The following is a 27,862-nucleotide window of genomic DNA, read 5'->3' as shown; positions in this document are numbered from 1 at the left end:
TGAATGCAGGCCAGGACTATGAAGGGTGATGAATGCAGGCCAGGACTATGAAGGGTGATGAATGCAGGCCAGGACTATGAAGGGTGATGAATGCAGGCCAGGACTATGAAGGGTGATGAATGCAGGCCAGGACTATGAAGGGTGATGAATGCAGGCTGTGACTATCAAAAGGTGATGAATGCAGGCCAGGACTATGAAGAGTGATGAATGCAGGCCAGGACTATGAAGGGTGATGTATGCAGGCTGTGACTATCAAAGGTGATGAGTGCAGGCTGGGACTATGAAAGAGGATGAGTGCAGGTTGGGACTATGATGAGTGATGATTGCAGACTGGGACTATGAATGGTGATGAGAGCAGACAAGGACTATGAAGGGTGATAAGAGCAGGCCAGGGCTATGAAGGGTGATAAGAGCAGGCCAGGGCTATGAAGGGTGATGATAGCAGGCCAGGGCTATGAAGGGTGATGAGAGCAGACAAGGACTATGAAGGGTGATTAGAGCAGGCCAGGGCTATGAAGGGTGATGAGAGCAGACAAGGACTATGAAGGGTGATTAGAGCAGGCCAGGGCTATGAAGGGTGATGACAGCAGACAAGGACTATGAAGGGTGATGAGAGCAGACAAGGACTATGAAGGGTGATTAGAGCAGGCCAGGGCTATGAAGGGTGATGAGAGCAGACCAGGGCTATGAAGGGTGATGAGAGCAGGCCAGGGCTATAAAGGGTGATGAGAGCAGACAAGGACTATGAAGGGTGATGAGAGCAGGTCAGAGCTATAAATGGTGATGGGTGCAGACTGAGCACATTAATGTTGTCTATCTAAAGTTTATATATTTAAAATGATGTTCTATATCGGTGTGTACATTCAATATATTACAAATGATTCCCAGAAAGAGATAACATAGAATTAGTAGCCTCCATTGAAGGGGGGAGGGGTCACTACATTGGAGGAGGAGGAGTCTGTGCTCTGACTCACGTATGTGTGCGCATTTCAGCTTCAGCTACTTTTTTCTGTAAACAGCATTTTTACAACAGGAAGCATGGAGAAAAGAGGAGATATATCTGAAGATTAGCCTGAATCTCCCTCTTTCTGTCTCAAAGCAGAGCAGGTCATGTTTTTATGATTCATTGTATTCCCAGACAGATTTATACATTTACCATCCAATGGCAGCAGACATTGACTTCTACCCCCGTAGAAGCAGCATTTCCTCTTCCCTTCGCAGTCTCGGTCTTTCTCACATTCGTTTTCCACCGTGGAGCCATCAAATGAGAAATCCACATCTGCAGGACACTTTCCGGGCTTCTTCCTAATGACGAGTGTATCTGAAGGGGATATGAAATGAACAACAGATATTTGAGAACTCAATTTTACAGTAGATTTAGGTATACTACAGTACATGGCCAAAAGTTCATCTTTGGACCTCAACCTCACTGAACACATTTCACATGAACTGAAATGTCAAATTGTGAGCCAGGTCTTCTCATCGAAGATCAGTACCTGACCTCACAAATTATTATTATTATTATACAGTATTTATAAAGTGCCAATGGTTCGCTCAGCGCTCTACATTACAAAGGGGGACAGAACATGTGATAGAACAATACCAATACAATGCAGAACATGAGGGGATCGAGGGCCCTGCTCTTTGGAGCTTACAATCTAGGAGGGAGGGGATGGTGGTACAGGAGGAGATAGCTGTGGGGGATGGAGTGGTAGGAAGAGTGGAGGAGGTCAGCAAGTTAGCAGGGGGTGGGGTAGGCTTCCCTGAAGAGATGGGTTTTCAGGGTGCGCCTAAAGGAGAGGAGAGTAGGTGATAATCTGATGGGTTGGGGCAGGGAGTTCCAGAGGATGGGTGACACCCTGGAGAAGTCCTGGAGGTGGGCATGGGAGGAGGAGACCAGGGAACTAGAGAGAAGGAGGTCTTGCGAGGAGCGGAGTGTGCGTGCTGGGCGGTACTTGGATATTAGGTCAGTGATGTAGTTCGGGGCAGTATGGTGGACAGCTTTTTACGTCAGTGTTAGGATTTTAAATTTGATCCGTTGCGCAATCGGAAGCCAGTGGAGGGATTGGCAGAGGGGGTGAAGGAATTAGCCTTTCAGCATTACCATACCGCCATTTTGTCTCTTAGCCTAAGATCTGCCATTTTAAGATAAGAATCCATTTTGAGACTTATGTCAGTACTTAAAGATGAATTTGTGTTTTAAGACTGTTTCTTACTTTCGATAAGAGTCTGAGGTTCCTCTTTTCCCTTCAGATGTAACTTCCTTTTTTCCTCTACCTAGCACAAGACTGAAAGTCTGCGGTGGGCTTTTTCCTGTTGCAAGAGTATTAATAACTTTAGCCAGTGTGAAATAGGGAAGTTGTCTACTTTCTATATTAATGCTTGACGCATATAATAATAATTAACATAAATGCTAAATGATTGGGCATTACTGACGTATGTAATATTCTGATTGGTCAATGCATACCTGTCAATTGATTGGTTCTTATATTTCTATGTATTGTTTTAAGTTTCATATATAAGTTTAAACACGGAAGAATAAATTCAGTTCCTTCTGAGATATCACCTTGTGTCTGTGTGCAATTTCCTGTATCTCAAAGGGAACTCCGGGCCTGTGGACAGACATTGATCAGGGCCAGGGGACTGACGGGAGTCGGTAGCTACAGGAAGGAACGAGAGGAGCCAATTCCTTTCAATTGGGGGCTCGTGTCCGGGATGAGATAATCACCCTTTTTTGGTAAGTAAGATTTTTTGTCATTCTGACAAATAGTCTATTGCCGGAAAGGCTCTGATTAAAATCTCATGCCCTTAGGTAGCACTGGGCTTCGCGTCTTAAGACGCCAGTGGCCAGGCGCAAAGTGCTGTGGGAAGTACAAGGTCTTTTGGAAAAGACTAGAGGCAGTTTTGGGAACTGCACAGTCTCTTATGAGCAGAGACTGGGAAAGAGTTTCTCTGAGAAGAAACCAGGAAAAGTCCGGGGTTGATCAATTCTGTCCTGCAACTCTTTGCTTTTCTTCCTATCGCATAGAAGTATAAGATAATTTGTTTGTGTGACACAAGTGCCCAGTTGGTAAGTGTATGGGCCAGCGGTTACTGAAGGTATTGTCAACTTCCGTTGTAAGACGCACCACCCCTTTAGCTAGGCCTTATTGGCTGATGACCTAGAGAAGGTGATAGCATGGTGACACGGAGTTGGGTGCCTATGTGAATGTCTTGTTCAAATTGTGTTGTAGGCTTATTGTTAGAAAAGTGGGAGTTAGTCAGAGTCAGGATATTATTAGAAGTATTGTATATCCAGGTTATAATCTCCACTTTTGGTCAACCACTAGAGAAAGACCCAATAAATATCTTAAGTCCAGACATTTTTATAAAGTAAATTGTCATTTGGAAGTTGACCCCTGTTTTTTGGGACAGCCTATAGGACAGATTTGTAACACAGACCTTTGTAAGTGTAAAAAATGGGAAGTGGTCAAAGTAAGGATAAACTCCCTCCCCCAAATGTTGGTGAGACATGTAAAGATTATGTAGCCCGTATCTGTGGGACAGATTACTATCTAGTTAACCCCTGGGTGGATAAATTAGCAGACTGGAGTGAATTCATGGGAAGTGTTGACCCGTTCCCCCGTGATGGGAGTAATGATATTTTTCATATGGATATGATTAGGGGTCTCTGTCTGGGGGATAAACAGGCTTTCCCATGGTATAGGGGAGATCCTGTGTGGGATCAGAAATACATGACCAAAGGTGGACAAAATTGGTTAGAATTTGCCCCTCTCTGGTTTCATAGACAAACTGGGAAACAAAATAAAGCCAAAGCTAGAAATGTAGATGCCACTAAAATACATGCATTAGAGTCAGAAATAGACAGACCCACACACCCTCTCATGCCATTCCCTCCCCCATATGTCCCACCTGTCCCACAGCCCACAAAACTTTATCCATCTCTTACTGAAGAAGATATTGATTTTTTAGCCGGACATTATGCAGTCCAACACCCCACTGCACCTCCAGCACCACCAGCACCAACACTTCCACAGACCCCTCAAATACCTAGTGCTGTTCACATTTCTACCACACAGCCTAGTACAGTTCAAACTCCCGTGCCCTCCCAGGGTGTGGTTCAAAGTCCTACCACACAGGGAGCGACAGGGGGAATAGCTGTTTCTTCAACTACTGAAGCAGATGACTCACTTGTTGATGAATCCGCTAGTTCATGCTCTCTGCTGTTCAGAGCAGCTAATAGTCTAGGTATAGTGGACATGCTAAGTCCATCACACACACGCCATAATACCCAATATGGTATTGATTCCAATACACAACAGATGCCCTTCATGACAATAGGAGACAATCTATTAAAGAAACCCATTGAGATAGAAGACATAAATAGGATTGTCAAACATTGTCCAAGACCCACTGTTTCTTCAACGGCTACTGTGAGCTATTTGAAGAAAGCATGTAAAGGTAGAAATTACACACAAGAGGATATGCGCCTTATCCTCGATGGAATATTGGGACAAACTTCCCCTTGGAATTGGGGTAATGTTGGGACCATATCCATCTTAGAAGCAGGTGACATTACTGCCACAAATTATAAATTAAACACAGAAGATGGTAGGGACAATATGTGGAGAGAGGTCTCAGAAGAAATGGAACGAGCTTTCCAATCTAGATCCTCCCTCCCTACCGCAGTAGCCTGCAAGCAAAAGTCAGGAGAAACTGTGTTAGATTTTTGGAAAAGATTTAATGAGACATGGACACAAGAGGCAGGACTGACATTGCAAGACACCATGCATAGTCTACTGATTCAGACTTTCCTGTCCAATCTAAAACCCAGTGTCATGTTAACTGTAAAACAGATGATTTCTGAACGGCCCACTTGTACCAGAGAACAATTTCAATTGAAATTGACTGAGAAAGATGCTGCCGGATGTCTAGAGATACCCAAGGCGGTGGCCACTCATTTTCAGGAAGATCCCTTTCCCCACACAAACCCACCGTACAAGAGAAGGGGGGGTTTCAATAACCGAGGCAGAGGCCGGTCTAGGGGAAGAGGGAGGAATAATAGGTGACGGGACACGGGTTGTTTTAACTGTGGGGCTGAGGATCATTGGAGAAATCAATGTCCATATGAAACTCATGACCACGCCCAGCATAGCCCCTCCCCAGGCCAACCACAAAGGGACCTCCCACAGCAGAATGTGAGGTTTCCTATCTCTTGGCAGACACAATCACAAAATAAATGAAGGTGCCCAGAAGGTGGTATCCCAGCATTCCCGCTTGTCTCTCACTCTTATAAGGAACAACCCCTTGTATCCTTGCATATACAGGGCAAATTAACCCCATTCTTGTTGGACTCCGGGGCAACTCGTTCGAGTCTGAGTGAGGATTATTATAAGGGAGAGGTAATGAATGCTGAACCTTCCATGGGAATAAATGGGATACTGACCAAGACTTATAAAACACCGCCTCTTCCAATTTTTGACCCCATACAGGGAATCACTCTGCTAGATCACTCATTTAGAATCATACCCAATTGTCCAGTTAATTTGTTAGGGAGAGACCTCATGGGAGAGTTGAACATCAACTTGAAATCCACAAAGAGAGGTGGTATAGTGGCTCACTCTGCCAAAATGCCAATCATCCCTGCCATGGCAATGATTACTAAAGAAGACCCCTCATTTCCTGCTGGAACAATTAATGACAAAGTTTGGGCAAAAAGTGCCTTGGATGTGGGATCCATTTCCTGCACTCCATATAAGGCCACACTGAAGCCATGGGCTCAACCTGTGTTTCACAAACAATACCCTTTGTCAAAAGAAAAGGAGGAAGGAATAGCGCCCATGGTGGAACACTTTCTCAAGGAAGGAGTCCTTGAAGAGGTGATTTCACCATACAACAGCCCAATAAATCCAGTTAAGAAGCCGGACGGCTCTTACAGATTTGTGCAGGACCTGAGGGCCATTAATGATCTTGTGATTCCCATTGCCCCAATAGTGCCTGATGTACCAACACTCATTTCCTCCATCCCAGCTGATGCTGAGTTTTTCACAGTGATTGATCTGACAAATGCATTTTTTTCAATCCCTGTTGCCAAGGAGACACGCCCAATTTTTGCGTTTCATTACAGGAGAAAGACCCTTACTTGGTGTAAATTACCGCAAGGGTATGTAGATTCGCCTGTGGTCTACTCTGTTGTCCTCCAGGCTACCTTAAAGCCATGGACTCCTCGCCATGGTTCAGTTTTGGTTCAATACGCAGATGATTTGCTTCTCTGTAGTGTTAATCGGGCAGCCAGCCAAGGGGATAGTGTAGATCTCATGAACTGGTTATGTGAATGTGGTCATAAAGTGTCTAAGAAAAAGCTACAATGGTGTCAGAAAACTGTTGAATACCTTGGTTTTGTTCTCACAAAAGGTGAAAGGAAAGTCAGCCACAAAAGAGCTGCGGCTCTTATGGGTCTGCCCCGCCCATTGACCAAGAAAGACATGCTCACCTTTCTTGGTATGATTGGTTACTGCCTCCAATGGATACCTGACTGTTCCTACTATGACAACATTTTGAGACAAGCCACAGGTTCAGAAATGTCAGATCTTGTGAAATGGTCAGATGATATGTGCAATGCTTTTGTGTATCTGAAAAATGCTATGGTAATAGCCCCTGGTCTTGGTCTGCCCGCATATAATCAAATGTTTCATCTGTATGCTAGGGAAAATTGTAAAACTATGGCAGGGGTCCTGGCCCAGGAGCATGGAGGAAAACTCCGCCCTGTTGCTTTTTTCTCAAAAATGGTTCCAGTACAGGTCCAAGGCATGCCTGCGTGTCTCAGAGCACTAGCATCATGCGCTATGGTGGTCCAAATGGCTACGTCACTCACTCTGGGACATGAGACCACCTTACATACCACCCACAATGTGTCTATTCTACTCAAGAATATACATACCCAACACATGTCAGCCCAGAGACTTAGTGGATATGAGGTTATACTGTTGTCAAACCCTAAGTTGAGAATAAAATATACCTCTCCCACTTCAGGTCCAGCTCCAATTTTGAATGCCTTATTAGGCTTAAAGGGAGAGCAGGATGAAGTTGTTCCACAGCATGATTGCCTGGAATTGATTCATCAGGACACCTCCCCAAGACAGGATATGTCTTCTGTGGCTCTTCCAGAGGCACAGAATGTTTTTGTAGATGGCTCTTGCTCGAGACCCACTGACACTGTTTACCATGCAGGATATGCGGTGGTGCAGTTGCCAGATAAAGTACTTGAAGCAAAACCCATCCCATACCAGTCAGCTCAGGCCGCTGAGCTGATAGCCCTTACAAGAGCATGTCAGCTTTTTGAGGGTCAGGATGTAAATATTTACACAGATTCCAGATATGCGTTTGGCGTGTGCCACGATTTTGGAATAATTTGGGAAAAGAGAGGATTTATTGCAGCAGATGGAAAATCCATCTCACATTCATCTCTGGTGAAGGCTTTACTCAAAGCCATACAACTGCCAAGATCCCTTGCTATCCTACACTGTAGGGCACACACAAATGAACAAACTGATATTGCACAGGGAAATGCTTTAGCTGACAAAGTAGCAAAAGAGGCGGCCCTTACCCAGCCTGCCATGATCCAGATGCCAATGCTCACCCCTGAAATGCCACTGTTGGATCAAACATTGCAGGATTTACAGACATATGCTACCTCAGAAGATATTAAGCAGTGGAATGCAGCTGGTGTGACAAAAAATCCACAAACTGGACTTTGTGTCACAGAGGGGAGACCATGCATTCCAAAGGCCAGTGCACCTCTGTTCATCTCACAGTATCATGGAGTAGGTCACAGGGGATGGCAGGTTACATGTGAACTGCTGGATAATGATTTTTTCATTCCTGGCCTTCCCTCTTTGGTAAAATCATATGTGTCTAGATGCATTACATGCATAAGGAATAACCCAAACAATCCTCACAAGGCAAGACATGAACACCTGACATACCCATCAACACCTTTTACTCACCTACAGGTAGATTTTACACACATGCCAAAGGAAGGAAAAAGACAAGAATATCTTTTGGTAATTGTGGACATGTTTAGCCGCTGGGTAGAAAGTTTTGTAACCACAAAAGAAGATGCCCAAACTGTAGTGAGGATCCTTCCACGGGAAATTATTCCCAGGTGGGGATGTCCACTCCAGATTAATTCTGACAACGGTCCAGCATTTGTGGCCAAGGTGTGTCAGGATTTGGTGAAAACACTCAAAATTGAGTGGAAGTTTCACATTCCTTACCACCCTCAGAGCTCAGGTATAGTGGAAAGGTTGAATAGGACCCTCAAGGATAAAATTAGGAAAGCTACTGGAGGTACCTTTGCAAACTGGAAGAAAGTACTGCCTGCAGTTTTGGCAGAGGTAAGGATGACTCCTTCTAAAAAGACAGGTTACTCCCCCTTTGAGGTTCTAATGGGTAGGCCCTTTCCCACTCCCTGGGCCAGACAGCCACTCATGGTAGAAAGAGGGGATTTGGAATTGATTCAGGAGGAATATGTGAGAAAACTTATTGAAACTTTGGACAAGGTTGAAAGAAATGTTGCTCGCACTTTTCCTCTTTCTTCACAGGAACCAACTCACTCTTTCCAAGTCGGGGACCGTGTGGTGATACAAGCCCTCCATAGGAATCGGAAGCAAGAGTATCCCTTTGGGCCCCCCACTTCTGTGATCGCTGTCACCAGGACCGCTGTCCTGACTGAGGATTCCAAGGCCTGGATCCATGCCAGCCGTGTAAAAAGGGTGAACCAAGCCCCTAAGAAGCAAGACAAAGGCAAAGACACAGATACAGAAGAAGAAAAAGGAAGTGAAGCCGGTGTAAAAGTCTTTGAAGAAGATGACCTTTCTGATGCTCTCACAGAACTCTGGGCAGACATTTTGCTTCCTCATACTAGCAGCCCTGACTGTGTTCCTCCCAGTATGGACAATAACTAACTGTATTTATCACCCAGATGATTATGGAGTGATTAAGAGTATATGTAATACCTCCATCCAAGCTAGTGACCCAGATAATGCAGAACCAGTGCACACACAAAACCATAGTACACCACATTCTAGTGTCAGAAAGAAACGAGGTCTAACGCGCACTAAGAGAAGGTTGAGAAGAGTGTCCTTTGTACCAGATAAGGGATGGGGGGTACAGGAAACACCAGTCTTGACTACTGAGGATTCAAACCAGACCATAGTGTTTACGCTGACTAAGAACCAGGTGTTTGACCCGACTAAAGTTACTTATGATCTTGGACCTCATAATGTATATATGTGTGGGAAGGATAAGTCATGTGGTGACTGGGAGAATGTATGGTGGACAACAGACCCCCATAAATGGGAGACCAAATCAGCTAGAATTTCCCCAGATGACGTAGGCACCTATCAAAGAATCTCTATAGCAAAAGGCCAAGGGAATATCATTTTCACAATAAGGAACCCACAGGTCAGAGATAGTGGGGAATATAGGTTGGGAATAACTGTGTCAGGAACAGACCCCTGGGCCAACCTCATATTACAGGTAAAACCCTCCCCAAGAGTCCATGTCAATACCATAGACAATTCATTCCCCAAAGTTAGGAATCGACTGGATAATGAGGTGACAGGAGTAGTGATGCAATCAGAAGACAGATTAAGCATTGAAACTGGTTACTCTGACAAAAATGAATGGATTGAATGGGTGAGATGGACCACTAAAAGTAAGGGACAGGGAGACTGTGTTTCATGTGCCAATCCCCGCCCCCTACTTGCCACAGTTCCTTTGTTAGAAGAAGAAACTAATATGTCCTGCCTAATTAGAATGTATAAAGATAACATCACTGAGAAGGAATGTTCTGATTTTGTTAAGAAGTTCCCTGTTACCGGATTACGAAATTTACCTTTGGCCTCTAAACCGGTACCAGGAAATTTTACCTGCTTTGAACATGATGATGCTAAGGGTAAAGATTTAGGTACATTCCCACCTAATTACTGTGTTAAGACCATCCGCACCTCCGCAGAAGGCTACCGGAAGGAATGGTTTCAGGACCACCGGCAGCAACTGTCAGATGTGTGGTGGCTGTGTGGAGATATGAGACTCAGAGCCAGACTTCCCAGCAGATGGAAGGGAAGCTGCGCTCTGACCCATCTTCTCATGCCTTTCTTTATGATCAAGGTAGAAGATGGGATAAGAAGCTTGCCCATCTTGGAAAAATCCAGATCTAGAAGGTATAAAAGAAATGCACCCCGTGGTTCCTTTGATAATAGAGTTTACATAGATGCTATAGGTGTTCCAAGAGGAGTCCCTGATAAATTTAAAGCTCAGGACCAGATTGCTGCAGGGTTTGCCTCTATTGCTATATGGGTACAGCCTAACAAAAATGTGGATTGGATTAATTACATTTATTATAATCAACAAAGGTTTGTTAACTATACTAGAGATGCTCTAAAGGGGCTCTCTGCCCAACTTGATGCAACATCCCTTACTGCTTGGCAAAACCGCATTGCTCTTGATATGTTATTAGCTGAGAAAGGAGGAGTATGTAAAATGTTTGGTTCCTACTGCTGTACTTTTATCCCCAATAACACCGCTCCTGATGGAAGCATTACTAGAGCCCTTCAAGGCCTCCAAATGTTGTCTGAAGAATTGGCTGAAAACTCAGGAGTAGAAAATCCACTAGCTGTTTTTTTTGAAAATTGGTTTGGTAGATGGGGAACTCTGATGAAAACTATGCTGATTTCTATAGTAATGGCTGCTGCAGTATTAACTCTGTGTGGTTGCTGTTGTATCCCCTGCATCCGAGGTTTAATGCAGAAACTTATTGACGCCACCATTACTAGAACCATGTGGAATCAGTATCTTGATAAAGGACCTACTAAGGGCCCCAGGTACCAACCTGTAAAAAAGGTGTAAGGTCACGTGCGTGACCTAAGAGGGGGTTTGAAGGAATTACCCTTTCAGCATTACCATACCGCCATTTTGTCTCTTAGCCTAAGATCTGCCATTTTAAGATAAGAATCCATTTTGAGACTTATGTCAGTACTTAAAGATGAATTTGTGTTTTAAGACTGTTTCTTACTTTCGATAAGAGTCTGAGGTTCCTCTTTTCCCTTCAGATGTAACTTCCTTTTTTCTTCTACCTAGCACAAGACTGAAAGTCTGCTGTGGGCTTTTTCCTGTTGCAAGAGTATTAATAACTTTAGCCAGTGTGAAATAGGGAAGTTGTCTACTTTCTATACTAATGCTTGACGCATACAGTTGCAAGAAAAGTATGTGAACCCCTTGGGATTATGTGGATTTTTGCATGAATTGGGCATAAAATGTGCTTTGTACGTCATCTAAGTCACAACAATAGAAGAACACAGTCTGCTGAACATAATACTACACAAACATTAGATGTTGCCATGGTTTAATTGCACATAACATGTAAACATTCACAGTGCAGGGAGGAAAAAGTATGTGAGGCCCTAGCTTAATGACTTCTCCCAGAGCTAACTGGAGCCAGGAGCGAGCCAACCTTGACTCCAATCAGTGTGATGATATTGGATGTGTTGCTGACAGCTGTCCTGCCCTTAAAAAACACACACCTGTTTTGAGTTTACTGGTTTCAAGAAGCACTGTTTGATGTGAACCATGCCTCGCAGAAAAGAGCTCTCAGAAGACCTACGATCAAGAATTGCATGAGGCTGGAAAGGGTTACAAAAGTATCTCCAAAAGCCTTGATGTTCCTGTGTCCACGGTAAGACAGACTGTCTACAAATGGAGAAAGTTTAGCACTGTTGCTACTCTCCCTAGGCGTGGTCATCCTGTAAAAATGACTGCAAGAGCGCAGAATGCTGTATGAGGTAAAGAAGAATCCCAGAGTGTCAGCTAAAGACCTACAGAAATCTCTGGCACATGCTAACATTTTTGTTGACACATCTACAATAAGGAAAACATTAAAGAAGAATGGAGTACATGGGAGGACACCACGGAGGAAGCCATTGCTGTCCAAAAAGAATATTGCAGCACGTTTGAAGTTTGCAAAAGAGCACCTGGATGTTCCACAGCACTACTGGCAAAATATACTGTGGACAGATGAAACCAAGATTGAGTTGTTTGGGAAGAACACACAACACTATGTGTGGAGAAAAAAAGGCACAGCACACCAACATCAAAACATCATCCGCACTGTAAAACATGGCGGAGGGAGCATCATGGTTTGGGGCTGCTTTGCTGCCTCAGGGCCTGGACGGATTGTTGTCATTGATGGGAAAATGAATTCCAGAGCTTATCAAGATATTTTGCAGGAAAACGTACGACCATCTGTCCGCCAACTGAAGCTCCGCAGAGGATGGGTGATGCAACAGGACAATGACCCAAAGCATACAAGTAATTCAACAAAACAATGGCTGCAACAGCACAGAATACGCCTTCTGGAGTGGCCCAGTCAGAGTCCTGACCTCAATCCGATTGAAATGCTGTGGCATGACCTTAAGAGAGCGATTCACAGCAGACATCCCAAGAATATTGCTACACTGAAACAGTTTTGTGAAGAGGAGTAGTCCAAAATGACTCCAGATCGTAGTGCAGGTCTGATCTGCAACTACAGGAAACGTTTGGATGAGGTTATTGCTGCCAAAGGAGGGTCAACCAGTTATTAAGTCCAAAGGTTCACATACTTTTTCCTCCCTGCACTGTGAATGTTTACATGTTATGTGCAATTAAACCATGGCAACATCTAATGTTTGTGTAGTATTATGTTCAGCAGACTGTGTTCTTCTATTGTTGTGACTTAGATGATGTTCAGAGCACATTTTATGCCCAATTCATGCAAAACTCCATGTAATCCCAAGGGGTTCACATACTTTTTCTTGCAACTGTATAATAATAATTAACATAAATGCTAAATGATTGGGCATTACTGACGTATGTAATATTCTGATTGGTCAATGCATACCTGTCAATTGATTGGTTCTTATATTTCTATGTATTGTTTTAAGTTTCATATATAAGTTTAAACACGGAAGAATAAATTCAGTTCCTTCTGAGATATCACCTTGTGTCTGTGTGCAATTTCCTGTATCTCAAAGGGAACTCCGGGCCTGTGGACAGACATTGATCAGGGCCAGGGGACTGACGGGAGTCGGTAGCTTCAGGAAGGAACGAGAGGAGCCAATTCCTTTCAGGGGGGTGGCGGAGATGGAGCGGTTGGAAAGGTGAATGAGTCTGGCAGCCGTATTCAGGATCGACTGAAGCGGGGATAGCCAGCGGCAAGGCAGGCCAGTGAGGAGGGAGTTGCAGTAGTCGAGTCGTGATATGATGGAGTGGATGAGCTGTTTAGTGGTTTCTGGGGTTAGGAACGTGAGGATTTTGGCGATGTTGCGGAGGTGGAGTCTGCATGAGTTTGTTAAAGATTGGACTTGGGGCTGGAAGGATAGCTTGGAGTCCAGAATGACACCAAGTACTCTGGCCTGCGGGGCGGGTTTGATGGTGGCGTTGTTGGATGTGACGGAGAAGTCAATGGGGGATGGTGTCCGGGCTGGGGGGAAGACAAGAAACTCGGTTTTGAAGAGGTTCAGTTTAAGGAAGTAGAGCGACATCCAGTCTGATATGTCGCTCAGTAGGTGTGTGATTCGGGTGGAGACTGAGGGGGTGAGGTGGGGGGTTGAGAGATAGATTTGTGTATCATCGGCATAGAGGTGGTAGTTGAAGCCATGTTAGTGTATGAGTTGGCCAAGGGAGGAGGTGTAGATGGAGAAGAGAAGGGGCCCGAGGACAGAGCCTTGAGGGACCCCAACAGAGAGGGGGAGTGAGGGGGAGGTGGTAGCATTATAGGTAACGCTGAAAGAGCGTTGTGACAGATCAACACAAATTTCTACAGACCTGTCCAAAATATTTTGGAAAGCCTTCCCAGAAGAGTGGAGGAATGTTATAGCCACAGACAGTGGAACAACTCTGTAGAGGTGTGATGGTCAGGAATCCATACAGTTTGACCATACAGTCTGGGTCTTTGTGGAGCGAAGTGCCAGACCGGAAGTGGCATCATACACCAGTGGGATGCAAAAGGGGTGTGACTACATGTTTCAGCACCTCCCAGATCCTGTGTCAAACCTCAGGCTTGACACAGGAGCTGGGCAGATGTGGAATGCATAGCCACACCACCTTTGCGCTCCACTGGTGTATGACGTCCTCTTGGGGTTAACCCTTGATGAACTACGATGGACTATTATCTCCAGCTCTTTTTTTAACTGATTTGTTTTACTGACTGATCACAGTATACCGCTCCTTTTGCACCATACTTTGATGTTTTTGTACCATCTTTGTTCAGCCATCACCCAGGGTCCCCATCTGCTTCCTGGATTAAGATGCCAGCTCAGAGAAGGCAGTCATATAATCCTAGTGCCTTTGCAGTTCTTGGCTGTGTTCACAAAGGTCCAACACAGATCAGACCCTGCTGCTTCTTCTTACCTTTTGACTCACTACAGTGTTACAATGTACACAGTCTCTGTGATCACTGGGGTTAAGGAGACTGAGGAAATTCTTCATTCTGTCTGCAACAGAATGATGATATCATCTCAGCCTAGGCAAAGTCAACGACTGGAGCTCAAGGATGGCATTTTAATTCTAAAAGGTGATTTTCTGAAAAATTAAACTGTTAACATAAATTATAACATGTAAGGTAATAATTCATGCTGACTTGTAAAGCTACAGAAAGTATTCTGCCATCACGGAGAACCTTCCAGAAATATCAGTTGCCTGGCTGTCATGTCAATGTAAAATCATTAATACATACAGTTGTGTTCAAAATAATAGCAGTCAGACATCACTAACCGGATCAATCACTGTTTTTGGTGGAAATGATATTTCTACATGGCAAATAATTTACTAGCAGGTGTAGTAGAGTAATAGAAATCCAACAGACCCAACAGTCATGACATGCATGCTGCTGATTCTGTGTAATTGAATCACTCATTGAAAGGGGCATGTTCAAAATAATAGCAGTGTGGAGTTCTATTAGTGAGGTCATTCATTCTTTGAAAAACAGGTGGCAATTATTGCCCTTATTTAAGGAAGGAAGGCAGCAAATGTTGTACATGCTGGTTACAGTGCATTTCTCTCTGAAATTCTGAAGAAAATGGGTCGTTCCAGACATTGTTCAGAAGAACAGCGTACCTTGATTAAAAAGTTGATTGGAGAGGGGAAAACATATAAAGAAGTGCAGAAAATGATCGGCTGCTCAGCTAAAATGATCGCAAATGCTTTAAAATGGCAACCAAAACCTGAAAGACGTGGAAGAAAGTGAAAAACTACCATTCAAATGGATAGAAGAATAGCCAAAATGGTGCGGACTCAGCCAACAATCAGCTCCAGGAAGATGAAAGAAGGTGTAAAGTTCCCTGTGAGGACTGTTACAATTAGAAGATGCCTATGTGAAGCCAAGCTATCTGCAAGAAGCCCCCGCAAAGTCCCACTGTTGGGAAAAAGACATGCTGAAGAGGTTACAATTTGCCAAAGAGCACATTGACCGGCCTAAAGAGAAATGGCGCAACATTTTGTGGACTGATGAAAGTAAGATTGTTCTTTTTGGGTCTAGTGGCCGGAGACAGTTTGTCAGACGACCCCCAAACACTGAATTCAAGCCACAGTACACTGTGAAGACAGTGAAGCATGGTGGTGCAAGCATCATGATATGGGGATGTTTCTCATACTACGGAGTTGGGCCTATTTATCGCATACCAGGGATCATAGATCAGTTTGAATACATCAGAATACTTGAAGAGTTCATGCTGCCTTATGCTGAAGAGGAAATGCCCTTGAAATGGGTGTTCCAACAAGACAAAGACCCCAAACACACCATAAAGGTGCAACATCTTGGTTCCAGACCAACAAGATTGACGTTTTGGAGTGGCCAGCCCAATCCCCGGATCTTAATCCAATAGAAAACTTGTGGGGTGACATCAAAAATGCAGTTTCTGAGGCAAAACCCAGAAATAGAAGAACTGTGGAATGTAGTCCAATCATCCTGGGCTGGAATACCTGATCACAGGGGCCAGAAGTTGGGTGACTCCATGCAACACAGATGTACAGCAGTTCTCAGAAACAGTGAGACTACAACCAAATATTCATGAAGTCATTCAAAGGAAAGCAAAATCTTCAAAAAATTTTCAGTTTATATAGTGAATGTTTGAGTTTGTAAAGAAGAATACAAACACTGCGATTTTTTTGAACCGTCTAATATTCACTTTTCTTCAATTTTTTTAGAGGAACAACACAAATTTGATGTATTTTTCTTCATGTTTTGATTTGGAATAGAATGTGTCGTGTTCCCAATGCATTTGTGTGGATGCAAATAAAAACTATTAGGATTTTCAGCTTTATTCACTTTTTTCAACACACTGCTATTATTTTGAACACAACTGTATTTAGTCACTGTCCTGCAACAAGCATGTGGCAAGTGTCAGAAGGCAGTCAGTTTTCTGATCTGTACACCTGTTCTAGCTCAGTGGCACAGAAAGTATATAATTCATGACAGCCAGGCAATTAACAAGTTTCCTTTAAACAATGACAATTACTAAAAACTGATACCAATACTATGCCAATTAGATACTATCAGGGGTGGACTGACCATTTGGAAACTTGGGCACTGCCTCAGGGCCAGGGGTCAGTAGGGGGCCCCATGAGATGCCCCTGGTACCTTTTTCATAGGCTTTTTTGAGTTTGGGCAAGGACACAGGGGCCCCATGATCCCCTATTGAGGGCCCGGGGTCAGTAGGGGGCCCCATGAGATGCCCCTGGCACCTTTTTCATAGGCTTTTTTGAGTTTGGGCAAGGACACAGGGGCCCCATGATCCCCTATTGATGGCCCGGGGTCAGTAGGGGGCCCCATGAGATGCCCCTGGTACCTTTTTCATAGGCTTTTTTGAGTTTTGGCAAGGACACAGGCCCTATGATCCCCTAATGCCCGGGGGCCCCATGAGTTGTCAGTCTGCCACTGGATACTATCATAAACCTGAAACACAGAATTGGTTTTCTGACCTTCCCCTTTGAAGATTATGGAAGGCGTGTCTCTTGCTCCCCCCACCATTTATAATTAAGAAATGTTGGGGATCAGGATGGGACTTCTGGTTTTTCCAGTTCATCTGTAGGCATAGGATTGTTCAGCTGGCTGTACAACTTTCTTTCTGATTGTACAAGCTCCTTTAGATCCTCCCAGGGCTGTCGTATCAGCATCATGGGCCCCTGGGCAAAGTAATGCACTGGGGCCCCTATCAGCCTGCCCCAATTTACTCACTCTCAAGAATTAAAGTATAAGTATTTGATAGAGTTAAACATACTATATGTATCCAATAGTAAATGCAATGAAACAATATATTGTTACGTTGTATCTACTCATTGAAAATTACAGTTTATCTGCAAGTTCCATTTTACACAGAACGGCTACATTTTGACAGGAACTCCTGCTTTGTAATAGAAAGCAATTCCCGGTTGTCGTCCTGACAGCTGGTGGTCGTCAGTGACAGCAGTCTCCTGTAACATGTCACCAGTCTCCATCCATAGCCTGTGGCATGTTTTCAGCCTTTGACCATCTATTGTATCATGCCGTTAGGCTCTGTCCATCTCCTGTAGCATATCAACAGCTTTTGACCATCTATTATGGCATGCTCTTAGACTCTGAACATCTCCTGTAGCATGTCAGAAGTCTCTGAATATCTATTATCTCATGCTCTTAGGCTCTGAACATCTCCTGTAGCATGTCAGAAGTCTTTGACCATCTATTATGGCATGCTCTTAGGCTCTGAACATCTCCTGTAGCATGTCAGAAGTCTTTGACTATCTTATCTCACGCTCTTAGCCTCTGAACATCTCCTGTAGAATATCAACAGCCTTTGACTATCTGTTATGGCATGCTCTTAAGCTCTGCCCATCTCCTGTAGCATGTCGGCAGCATTTGACCATCTACTATGGCAGGGGTGGGTAACTTTAGCCCTCCAGATGTTGGTGAATGACAAGTCCCATCATGCCTTTGCAAGTCATACTTGTAACTGTCAGTTTTGCAATGCCTCATGGGACTTGTAGTTCTACAACAGCTGGAGGGCCACAGTTGCCCACCCCTGTACTATATCATGCTCTCAGGTTTTGAACATCTCCTGCAACATGTCAGTAGCATTTGACCATCTATTACGACATGCTCTTAGGCTCTCTCCATCTCCTATAGCATATCAACAGCCTTTGACCTTCTATTATGCCATGCTCTTAGGCTCTCTCCATCTCCTATAGCATATCAACAGCCTTTGACCTTCTATTATGCCATGCTCTTGGGCTCCAGTCATCTCCTGTAGCATATCAGCAGCCAGTAACTCTCTATTATGGCACACCCTTAGGCTCTGTCCATCAACTGTAGGCAGGGGCAGACTGACAACTCATGGAGCCCCTGGGCAATAGGGGATCATGGGGCCCCTGTGCCCTTGCCCAAACTCAAAAAAGCCTATAAAAAAAAAGTACCAGGGGCATCTCATGGGGCCCCCTACTGACCCCGGGCCCTCGGGCAGTGCCCAAGTTTCCAAATGGTCAGTCTGCCCCTACCTGTAGCATGTCAGCAGCATTTAGACATCTGTTATGCCATGTTCTTAGGCACTGAACATCTCCTGTAGCATGTCAGCAGCCTTTGACCATCTATTATGGCATGCTCTTAGGCGCTCTCCATCTCTTATAGCATACCAGCAGCCTTTGACAATCAATTATGACATGCTCTTGGGCTCTGAACATCTCCTGTAGCATATCAGCAGCCATTAACTATCTATTATGGCATGCTCTTAGGCTCTGACCATCTTCTGTAGCATATCAACAGCTTTTGACCATCTATTATGACATGCTCTTAGGCTCTGACCATCCCATGTAGTATGTTTGCAGTCTTTGACCATCTATTATGACATGCTCTTAGGCTCTGACCATCCCATGTAGTATGTTTGCAGTCTTTGACCATCTATTATAGCATGCTCTTAGGTTCTAAGCATCTCATGTAGCATGTCAGCAGTCTTTGACCATCTATTATCTTATGCTCTTAGGCACTGACCATATCCACAAAGTAATAGCACACCAATCGGGAACAATCCGCACGTTTCGGTATATTACTGTCTATGTAGTATAAAAACTGTGAGAGGAGTTAGGGTGGTAAATTTGGCTATAATAATAAGAATATATAAGAATATATTTGTGAGATAACAATAAGTGGTCTGCCAAGCAAGAACACTTAATAAGAATAATAATGTTAGTCTTTCACCATCTAATATGACATGCTCTTAGGTTCTGACTATCCCATGTAGCATGTTGGCAGTCTTTGACCATCTATTATAGCATGCTATCAGACTCTGGCCATCTCCTATATCATGTTTGCAGTCTTTGCCTATCTATTATAGCATGCTCCTAGGCTCTGACGTTTCCTGTAGCATATCAGCAGTCTTTGACCATATACTATAGCATGCTCTTATGGTCTGACCATTGCCTGTAGCATATCATCAGCCTTTGACCATCTATTATAGCATGTTTCTAGGCTCTAGCCATCTCCTGTATCATATTTGCAGTCTTTGACCATTTATTATAACATGCTCTTAGGCTCTGACTATCCCCTGCATTATATCAGCAGTCTTTTACCATCTACTACAGCATGATATTAGGCTTTGACCAGATCCTGTATCATGTTGGCAGTCTTTGATTATCTATTATAGCATGCTCTTAGGCTTTGACCATCCCATGTAGCGTGTTTGCAGTCTTTGACTGCTTTCTGTAACATTACATTAACTGAATATTAAATGAGGCCCTTGCCAGTGTTGATGGGTACTTAAGGCCCCTTATATCAAGTAAGTTGACCATCACTGCTCTAAACATTCCCCATCTCTGCCCAGAACAAAATAAAAAAGCATTGTAAGAGGTTTTGCACCCATGCTCATTCATAAATGATGAGTATATACTGTAAATTGCATAACACTCTTTAGAAATATAATAGGCTTTTCTACATTTTACCTGCTATATTAATGCAAAGACATATATTTGTAGGGTGGTGAGTCGTTACCTGTATTTTACATAATTTTGCATTCTTACCGATAGCATCTTTATCCTCGGAGAGGTCTTCGGTGAGTTTGATGAAAGCAGTGACTCCCGCAAGGGACAGGAGGAGTAGCAGGAGGGATCCAGTACCTGGAGACATGTTGGATACCTAGAAAGCACAATGAGAAGTCAGTGAGATGAGGAGGCTTTTATACAAACCTTATGAGGAAGAAGGAAGGGAGGCAACAGGGAAGAACATGTCTCAACACAATAGATGATTACAAAAGGAAACACTTCTTACGTACTTTGCAGCTTAGAAAAATTCTGATTGCAAAACTGTTTCTCTATAATGATATTGGGCTTTTATATGGAAGAAGGAAGGGAGGCCCTGAGAACAGGGAAGAACCTGGTCCTCTGCAATAGATGATTGCAAAAGAAGACTTTTTTCATGTACTTTACCATGGTGGAACATACAGTATTTGGCCTTGGGCTTTTATGGTCTGTATGGGGAAGATGGGCCCTTCCCTCTTCCATGCACTTTATCACTAGACAACAAGGCTAAATGCGAAACTATGTCTCTATAATGACATAGCTGAACATACAGTACTTTCATTTGCTATTGTTGTGTCATCTGTCTGAAACCTATAGAGAACCTTGTAAATGGTGACAATGTGCTATAATGGTTTGGAGTCAATTTTATTTTGCTTTTTTTTTTTCAAATTAAACTCTGAGTGGCTTAGTAGTCTAAAGGTTTGCGTTTCTATCCAGGCAGTCCTTGGATTTTCATAGATCTGGTAGACTACACAGGCAAGTGAGTGACTTAAATTTTCTTAAGTGCAGTTACCTATTCACCCCCAGCCTGTGGATGGGCAATGATGGTGCAGCGGCAGATTAAAAAGGTCAACACCCAATATATTCAGCTTTCTCCTCTTGTCTGTGTATGTTTTCTGTCAGTACATGTGCATTCATCTTATCTGATAGGCTCCTTATGCCGTTGTTGTACAGGGGATTATTCAGCTGCTTATAATTGTCACATGTAATACATTTAATTATATTTTCTAACTTTTTTTATTTTATTAATTTGAATTCATTTTTATTAAATATTTATTTTTATTTACTCATTGTAATGCAATTCATTCTCTCTCTCTCAATCCTGGTTCCATCACCTTATATTCTCAGCTTGATCGTCTCTCATATCCCAGCTCCACCACATCCCATCCCTGGTTCCATAACCTTCCATCACTGGTGTCAAGGATCCATCCGCGATCACCCTGTCATGTGTCCCCCACACACCAAGCCCACAGCGACTAGCTAACCGAGGCACGCACGTGCGGCCGCGACAGGGTGGTAAAGAGGGGGAATAAAGGGGATTTACACTTGAATATCTCAAACCGTATATAAGATCAGCCGTGATACCTTTTCACAGCCCGCACTACCTCTGACCACCACCAGATGGAGACTCCACTCCAATCCAGCTGGTCGACCACACACTGGCAGATACGATCTTACATACAACCTGGTGCCCTGATTAGAATTGAGGACCAGCTTAGTAATCACACACCCTTCAAAGGTCCCTTCAGCTATCCTAGCTTGCACCCCGGTGTTGATAACCCTTCCACTGTCCACACACCCCCACACCAGACGCACCACAAAGGTAGCCTGCCACCACCCAACAGTTTATCCGCAGAATGGTCTGTTGAGACACCACACAGATCTCCGTCTGGCCGATCTGTTACCTTTGCAATCTGCGTGCAATCTGCCCACTCACAGTGCAGTTGCATACTGATTGGCAATGAGCTTAACTGAGCATTTTAAAGGCACTAAAATACAATACAATCGAATCTCTCCGATCTAGTCTCTCCGAAGATATGAGCACATGCTTAAATACACAGAAGTTCACTAATTAATTTTAAGATTTAATTTCCCAAAGTGGGCAGTGCATAAAATATGTACAAAATATAACAAGTTACAGAAAATACAAAAGATATAAGAAGACACACAAATGACTAATTACTGTAAAATAAAAAGGGAATAAAAAGACAGAATAACACTTTACCCTGCGGCTGGAGCAAGTCAGAAACGTAGCAATCCGCTAGTCAATCGAACCAGCTCTGTACGGATCACAAATGTCCAAATGTCTGTGTACCCAATTTATTGGGATTAGGAGATGGGTGGGACATTAGTCTTCAGCCAATTGACCCTGGGGGAGGTGGTCCTGACCTGCCCACAAGAGGTACTGTGTCTGGACCTGCCCAAGTTCAATTGGGCCAAGACTGGCATGAACACCAAGTCGGGGATTGGATTTCTGACACCAGCGCGTCAGCCCGATTACAACAGTACCAAACACCATCAGACTGTCGCACCCCCGCGTCATTTAATCATTCCATGCATTTTCCTGGCTTTCTCCCCAAGCCACAAATATGATTTTCATATGCAGATGCAGCGTACAGAATGGCCTACAAGAAAGGAGTATATTCACCTCTCTGCAACTAATATTTCAGCTTTTATGAGAGATGAAACATCCTTCTTTGATGCATGATGTACTTAAAGAGCTTTCCACATAAGCAGACAGTCTGTCTGCTGTCCTTCACTCCAAACCTGTTTTCCCAGAAAGTGATAACCTGATTGACACACAAAAGGTATCACCTCCAGGAACCTGGTTTTAGACTAATTGATGCTAAATGATGATTGAGTCTGCAAGGCCTATTGAGTCATTGTGTATACATACACATCTGATCCCAGATCAATTGATGACCCCTTGTTTGTACCATCTATTCATGTCCCTACTGCCCAGGGGCTCAATATACATCCTTAATTTCCAGACTGTTCCTGCACACACCTTTGCAATGAAAGGGCCTGACATAATGTAATCTACTCAACCTGTTATGGCTATGATTCCATATTTCCACTCAAATCTTACATGTCCGTTACAATAAATTTTACATGTGCGTTACACCTGGTTACACTACCTCATGTTCCCAGCTCCACAACCTCCCATTCCCAGCACAACCACCTCCCATTCCCATCTTCACCATATCCCATCCCTGGTTCTACCACCTCCTATTCCATACCCCATCACCTCCCATCCCTGGTTCCAACACCTCTCATTCCCAGCTCCTCTACCTTCTATGCCTGGTTTTACCACCTCCTTTTCTCAACCTTACCACCTCCCATCCCTGGTTCCAACACCTCTCATTCCCAGCTCCACTACCTTCTATGCCTGGTTTTACCACCTCCTATTCTCAACCTTACCACCTACCGTCAATGGTTCCACCACCTCCCATTTCCAAATTCCCTACCTCCCATTCCTGGTTCCACCACCTCCTATTCCAAGCTCTAACACTTCCTATTCTCAGCTCCACCATCTCCCATCCCTAGTTCCACCACCTCCTCTTCTAAACCCCACCACCTCTCTTCCGCTGGTTCCACTAACTCCCATTTCCAACTTCACCACCTAACATCTCTGGTTCCAACACCTCTCATTCCCAGTTTTGAAAACAGCCAAGGACAATGTGTTGGGGAGTGTTACAGGTAGATAATTCCTGTCTAGGTAGCATGACAGAAGGCTACATGACTTTGGGAATAAATGATGTGTTAAAGAAGAAATTTCAGAGAGCTTCACAGGATCCATTACATACCTGGAACAAAAAGGTCTTTCAGGGTTTTGCAATTCAGTAGGCTGATACTGGAAAAGATTCTAATATTTATGGAAATTTAAGGCATCACTGAATATTCAGATAAACATATAATAATAATAATATTAGTGTGCAACAGTGGGGGGAACATTAGAGTGTAAATTTTGTTTAATACAAAATGTAACAAACATACAGCTTATTACTAAAAACATATTTACATATCAATAAAAATAAGCAAAATAAATATAAATAAAAAAGCAAGCTTAAATCAGACAAAACAGTTTTTTTGCCAAATAAAACAAAAAACACAAAAACCATATTTTTACTGCTGCTTCAGGTCTTGCAGTGCAAACTTTTCTTTCCTGAATTCTGCTTTCAGGTTAACAAGCTTCTGTTCCTCAGTTATACGGTGAAGTTTGTTCACCACTCTGTCCTGGAAAGCTGGGAAGGACTCACCCTGCATAGGGCCAAGCCCAGGGACCATGTAGGGTTGCCACCTCATCCCTTTAAAACTGAATACATATTAATTACACAGGTTCTGAGAATAATTGTAATATGTAATTAATTTGTGGTTTTAAAGGGATGAGGTGACAACCCTAGAACCATGGCAGCTTGACCATGTGGAGTAGGTCTCAGGCCTTCTGGAGATCCCCCACCTGGATCTTCCCCAGCCTCTTGCATCATCGCTGGAGAGAGGTCTGAAGGAGAGCCCCCAGGATGGATGTTACTCCTGGCTGAGACCAAAGCAGAGTGAGCCAGCAACATCTTTCAGAATAGAACAACCTGGTAGTGACTGGCTTATTGTTCTCTGCACAGCACTGTGGTATATGCCAGAGCCATATAAATTTATAGTAATATTAGTGTATGACTGTGGGGAGATATTAGAGTGTAAATGTTTGTTTATCAAAAGTCTTACAAACAGCAGAATATATTTAATTCTATCGTTTAAGGTGACAACACTGAAGAAATGACACTTTGCTACAATGTGACGTAGTCAGTGTACAGCTTGTATAACATGTAAATTTGCTGTCCCCTCAAAATAACTCAACACACAGCCATTAATGTCTAAACCGCTGGCAACAAAAGTGAATCCGCCCCTAAGTGACAAGGTCCAAATTGGGCCCAGTAAGCCATTTTCCCTCCCCGGTGTTATGTGACTTGTTAGTGTTACAAGGTATCAGGTGTGAATGGGGAGCAGGTGTGTTAAATGTGGTGTTATCGCTCTCACCATATCGTACTGGTCACCAGAAGTTCACCTCATGGCATAAAACTCTGAGGATCTGAAAAAAAGAATTGTTGCTCTACATAAAGATGGCCTAGGCTATACGATGATTGCCAAGACCCTGAAACTGAGCTGCAGCACATTGACCAAGACCATACAGCCTTTTAACAAGACAGGTTCCACTCAGAACAGGCCTCGCCATGGTTGACCAAAGAAGTTGAGTGCACATGCTCAGCGTCATATCCAGAGGTTGTCTTTGGGAAATAGACATATGAGTGCTGCCAGCATTGCTGCAGAAGTTGAAGGGGTGGGGGGTCAGCCTGTCAGTGCTCAGACCATACGCCGCACACTGCATTAAATTGGTCTGCATGGCTGTCATCCCAGAAGGAAGCCTCTTCTAAAGATGATGCACAAGAAAGTCTGCAAACAGTTTGCTGAAGAACACCAGAATTGGCAGGTCCACCACTGGCACCCTGTGCTTTTCACAGATGAGAGCAGGTTCACCCTGAGCCCATGTGACAGAAGTGAAAGGGCCTGGAGAAGCTGTGGAGAACATTATGCTGACTGTAGCATCATTCAGCATGACCTTTTTGGTGGTGTGTCAGTGATGGTCTGGGGAGGCATATCCATAGAGGGATGCACAGACCTCTACAGGCTAGACAATGGCACCCTGACTGCCATTAGGTATCAGGATGGAATTCTTGCACCCATTGTCAGACTATGCTGGTGCAGTGGGTTCTGTGTTCCTCCTGGTGCATGACAATGCCAAGCCTCATGTGGTGGGAATATGCAGGCAGTTCCTGGAGGATGAAGGAATTGATACCATTGAATGGCCCCCACACTCGCCTGACCTAAATCCAATAGAACACCTCTGGGATATCATGTTTCGGTCCATCCGACGCTGCCAGGTGGCAACTCAGACTGTCCAGGAGCTCAGTGATGCCCTGGTCCAGATCTAGGAGGAAATACCCCAGGACACCATCCATCATCTCATTGATTTTCAGGGTGTCTTTGAATTCAGTCCTCTGTAGGCTGATAATTTTCATTTCCATCAAACGATGGGGCATCCTTACATTCCTAACACATTACCCAGTCCATATCAGTATAGAGATCCAGCATGATATTTTTCCCCTTTGAGATCTGATGTGTTTTCAAAATACAAACCAAAACATAATTTTTATATTATCATTTTAATGCACCTCAACAAACCCTACCTACACCTAAAACACACCCTAATGATTAAACATTGAACCTATGCATGCAGCCTTTTTCCAAAAATCTGATCTTGCAAAAATCTAGGGGACATGAAAAGGACAGAAAGAAAATCCATGCACCCAGAGACTGACAGACAGCAGCTACGGGGATCTGACATTCCTCCTTCACTTTTTTCCAGGCCCCCCAGCCCCCACCTGTCCTTCTCAAGACCCCAGATCTTCCAAACCTCACCCAGAATGTTGTGCACCACCACCTTGACAGGAAGGACTTTTTTTTGTGAATGGAAACCTGACACCATGCATTCCAAGTAAAGTAACGGACTACTAAGCTAACTATAAAAAGTGTCTCAAAATCAAAGTCCCAGTGAGTTTGAAAGGCTCCATAAGACCATTCCGCATAACTCAAGTGGGAAAGGAAAGGGATACCCAAAGCCCCATCCAACCATTTCTATATTGAAGGGGCACTGAAGCAAGAAATGATCCATTGTCTCCTCCAGCCCACCATACTCCAGTCTTGGACACCATGATTCTCTGCTTCAGGTTACCCTTCACATAGAGTCTGCCATGGAACGAGAGTCAGACCAAATCCTGAATCTTTAAAGAGATTCTCTCCAGATTATTCAAATGTAGACCCTCCCTCATAACAGGGTCTGGGCAATCTCTCAAGGCCAGTGGCTCACTAAAGACAGATTCAACAATCGTCCTTTCCAGGGATTTCCTAGGAAGAGACTGAATTTCTTCCGCCATCACTTGCCATTGCCAAAGCATTTTCAGGCATGGAGCAACATAAGCTGGGAGCTTACCATGCTGGACCCTCAGGATTTTCACTGGCCCACCATTTTCCCAGCTGCGCAGAAAAAGTCTAAACCAGGTCGTTATGTTGGAATACTGCCTTGCGGCCCAGTCTCCAAAGGGAGGGGGATCATGCTCTGCTTCAGTATGTCACAGTACATGTTGGCATTCATGGTTCCCTCAATGAACTGTAGCTCCCCAGCGCCGGCAGCACTCATGCAGCCCCAGACCATGACACTCCCACCACCATGCTTGACTGTAGGCAAGACACACTTGTCTTTGTACTCCTCCCCTGGTTGCCACCACACACGCTTGACACCATCTGAACCAAATCAGTTGATCTTGGTGTCATCAGACCACAGGACATGGTTCCAGTAATCCATGTCCTTAGTCTGCTTGTCTTCAGCAAAGGCTGTATGGTCTTGGTCACCATGCTGCTGCTCAGTTTCAGGGTCTTGGCAATCATCGTATAGCCTAGGCCATATTTATATAGAGCAACAATTCTTTTTTCAGATCCTCAGAGAGTTCTTTGCCATGAGGTGCCATGTTGAACTTCCAGTGACCAGCATGAGAGAGTGAGAGTGATAACACCAAGTTTAACACACCTGCTCCCATTCACACCTCTTACCCTGTAACACTAACGAGTCACATGACACCGGGGAGGGAAAATGGCTAACTGGGCCCAATTTGGACCTTGTCACTTAGGGGTGGACTTACTTTTGTTGCCAGCGGTTTAGACATTAATGATGGTGTGTTGAGTTATTTTGAGGGGACAGCAAATTTACATGTTATACAAGCCGTACACTGACTACGTCACATTGTAGCAAAGTGTCATTTCTTCAGTGTTGTCACATGAAAAGATACAATCAAATATTTACAAAAATGTGAGGGGGGGGGACTCACTTCTGGGAGACACTGTAGGTATAAATGTATAATAATAATAGTGTGTGACTGTGGGGGGACTTTAGAGTGTA

The 27,862-nt window shown here is 43.9% G+C and overlaps 1 protein-coding gene across 1 annotated transcript in view; it reads right to left on the bottom strand.

Moving 5' to 3' along the window:
- Positions 1 to 20,194, bottom strand: part of LOC149439734 (uncharacterized) — a 34,341-nt gene extending 14,147 nt beyond the window's left edge. The window contains exons 1-2 of the mRNA XM_089659030.1: positions 20,080 to 20,194; positions 1,157 to 1,321 (exon numbers count right to left, since the gene is read on the bottom strand). Of these exons, the coding sequence (XP_089515156.1) occupies positions 1,157 to 1,321; positions 20,080 to 20,185 (271 nt within the window). The 5' untranslated portion in view covers positions 20,186 to 20,194. The remainder of the gene's footprint in view (positions 1 to 1,156; positions 1,322 to 20,079) is intronic.
- Between the last annotated feature and the right edge of the window lie 7,668 nt (positions 20,195 to 27,862).

This window comes from Staurois parvus, unplaced genomic scaffold (genome assembly GCF_062004578.1).
Source record: "Staurois parvus isolate SC_StPar_1 unplaced genomic scaffold, SC_StPar_1.0 ptg001130l, whole genome shotgun sequence".
NCBI classification, from domain to species: domain Eukaryota; kingdom Metazoa; phylum Chordata; class Amphibia; order Anura; family Ranidae; genus Staurois; species Staurois parvus.
The sequence above is the reverse complement of the archived record's forward strand: the minus strand, read 5'-3'. Positions and strand labels throughout refer to the sequence as shown.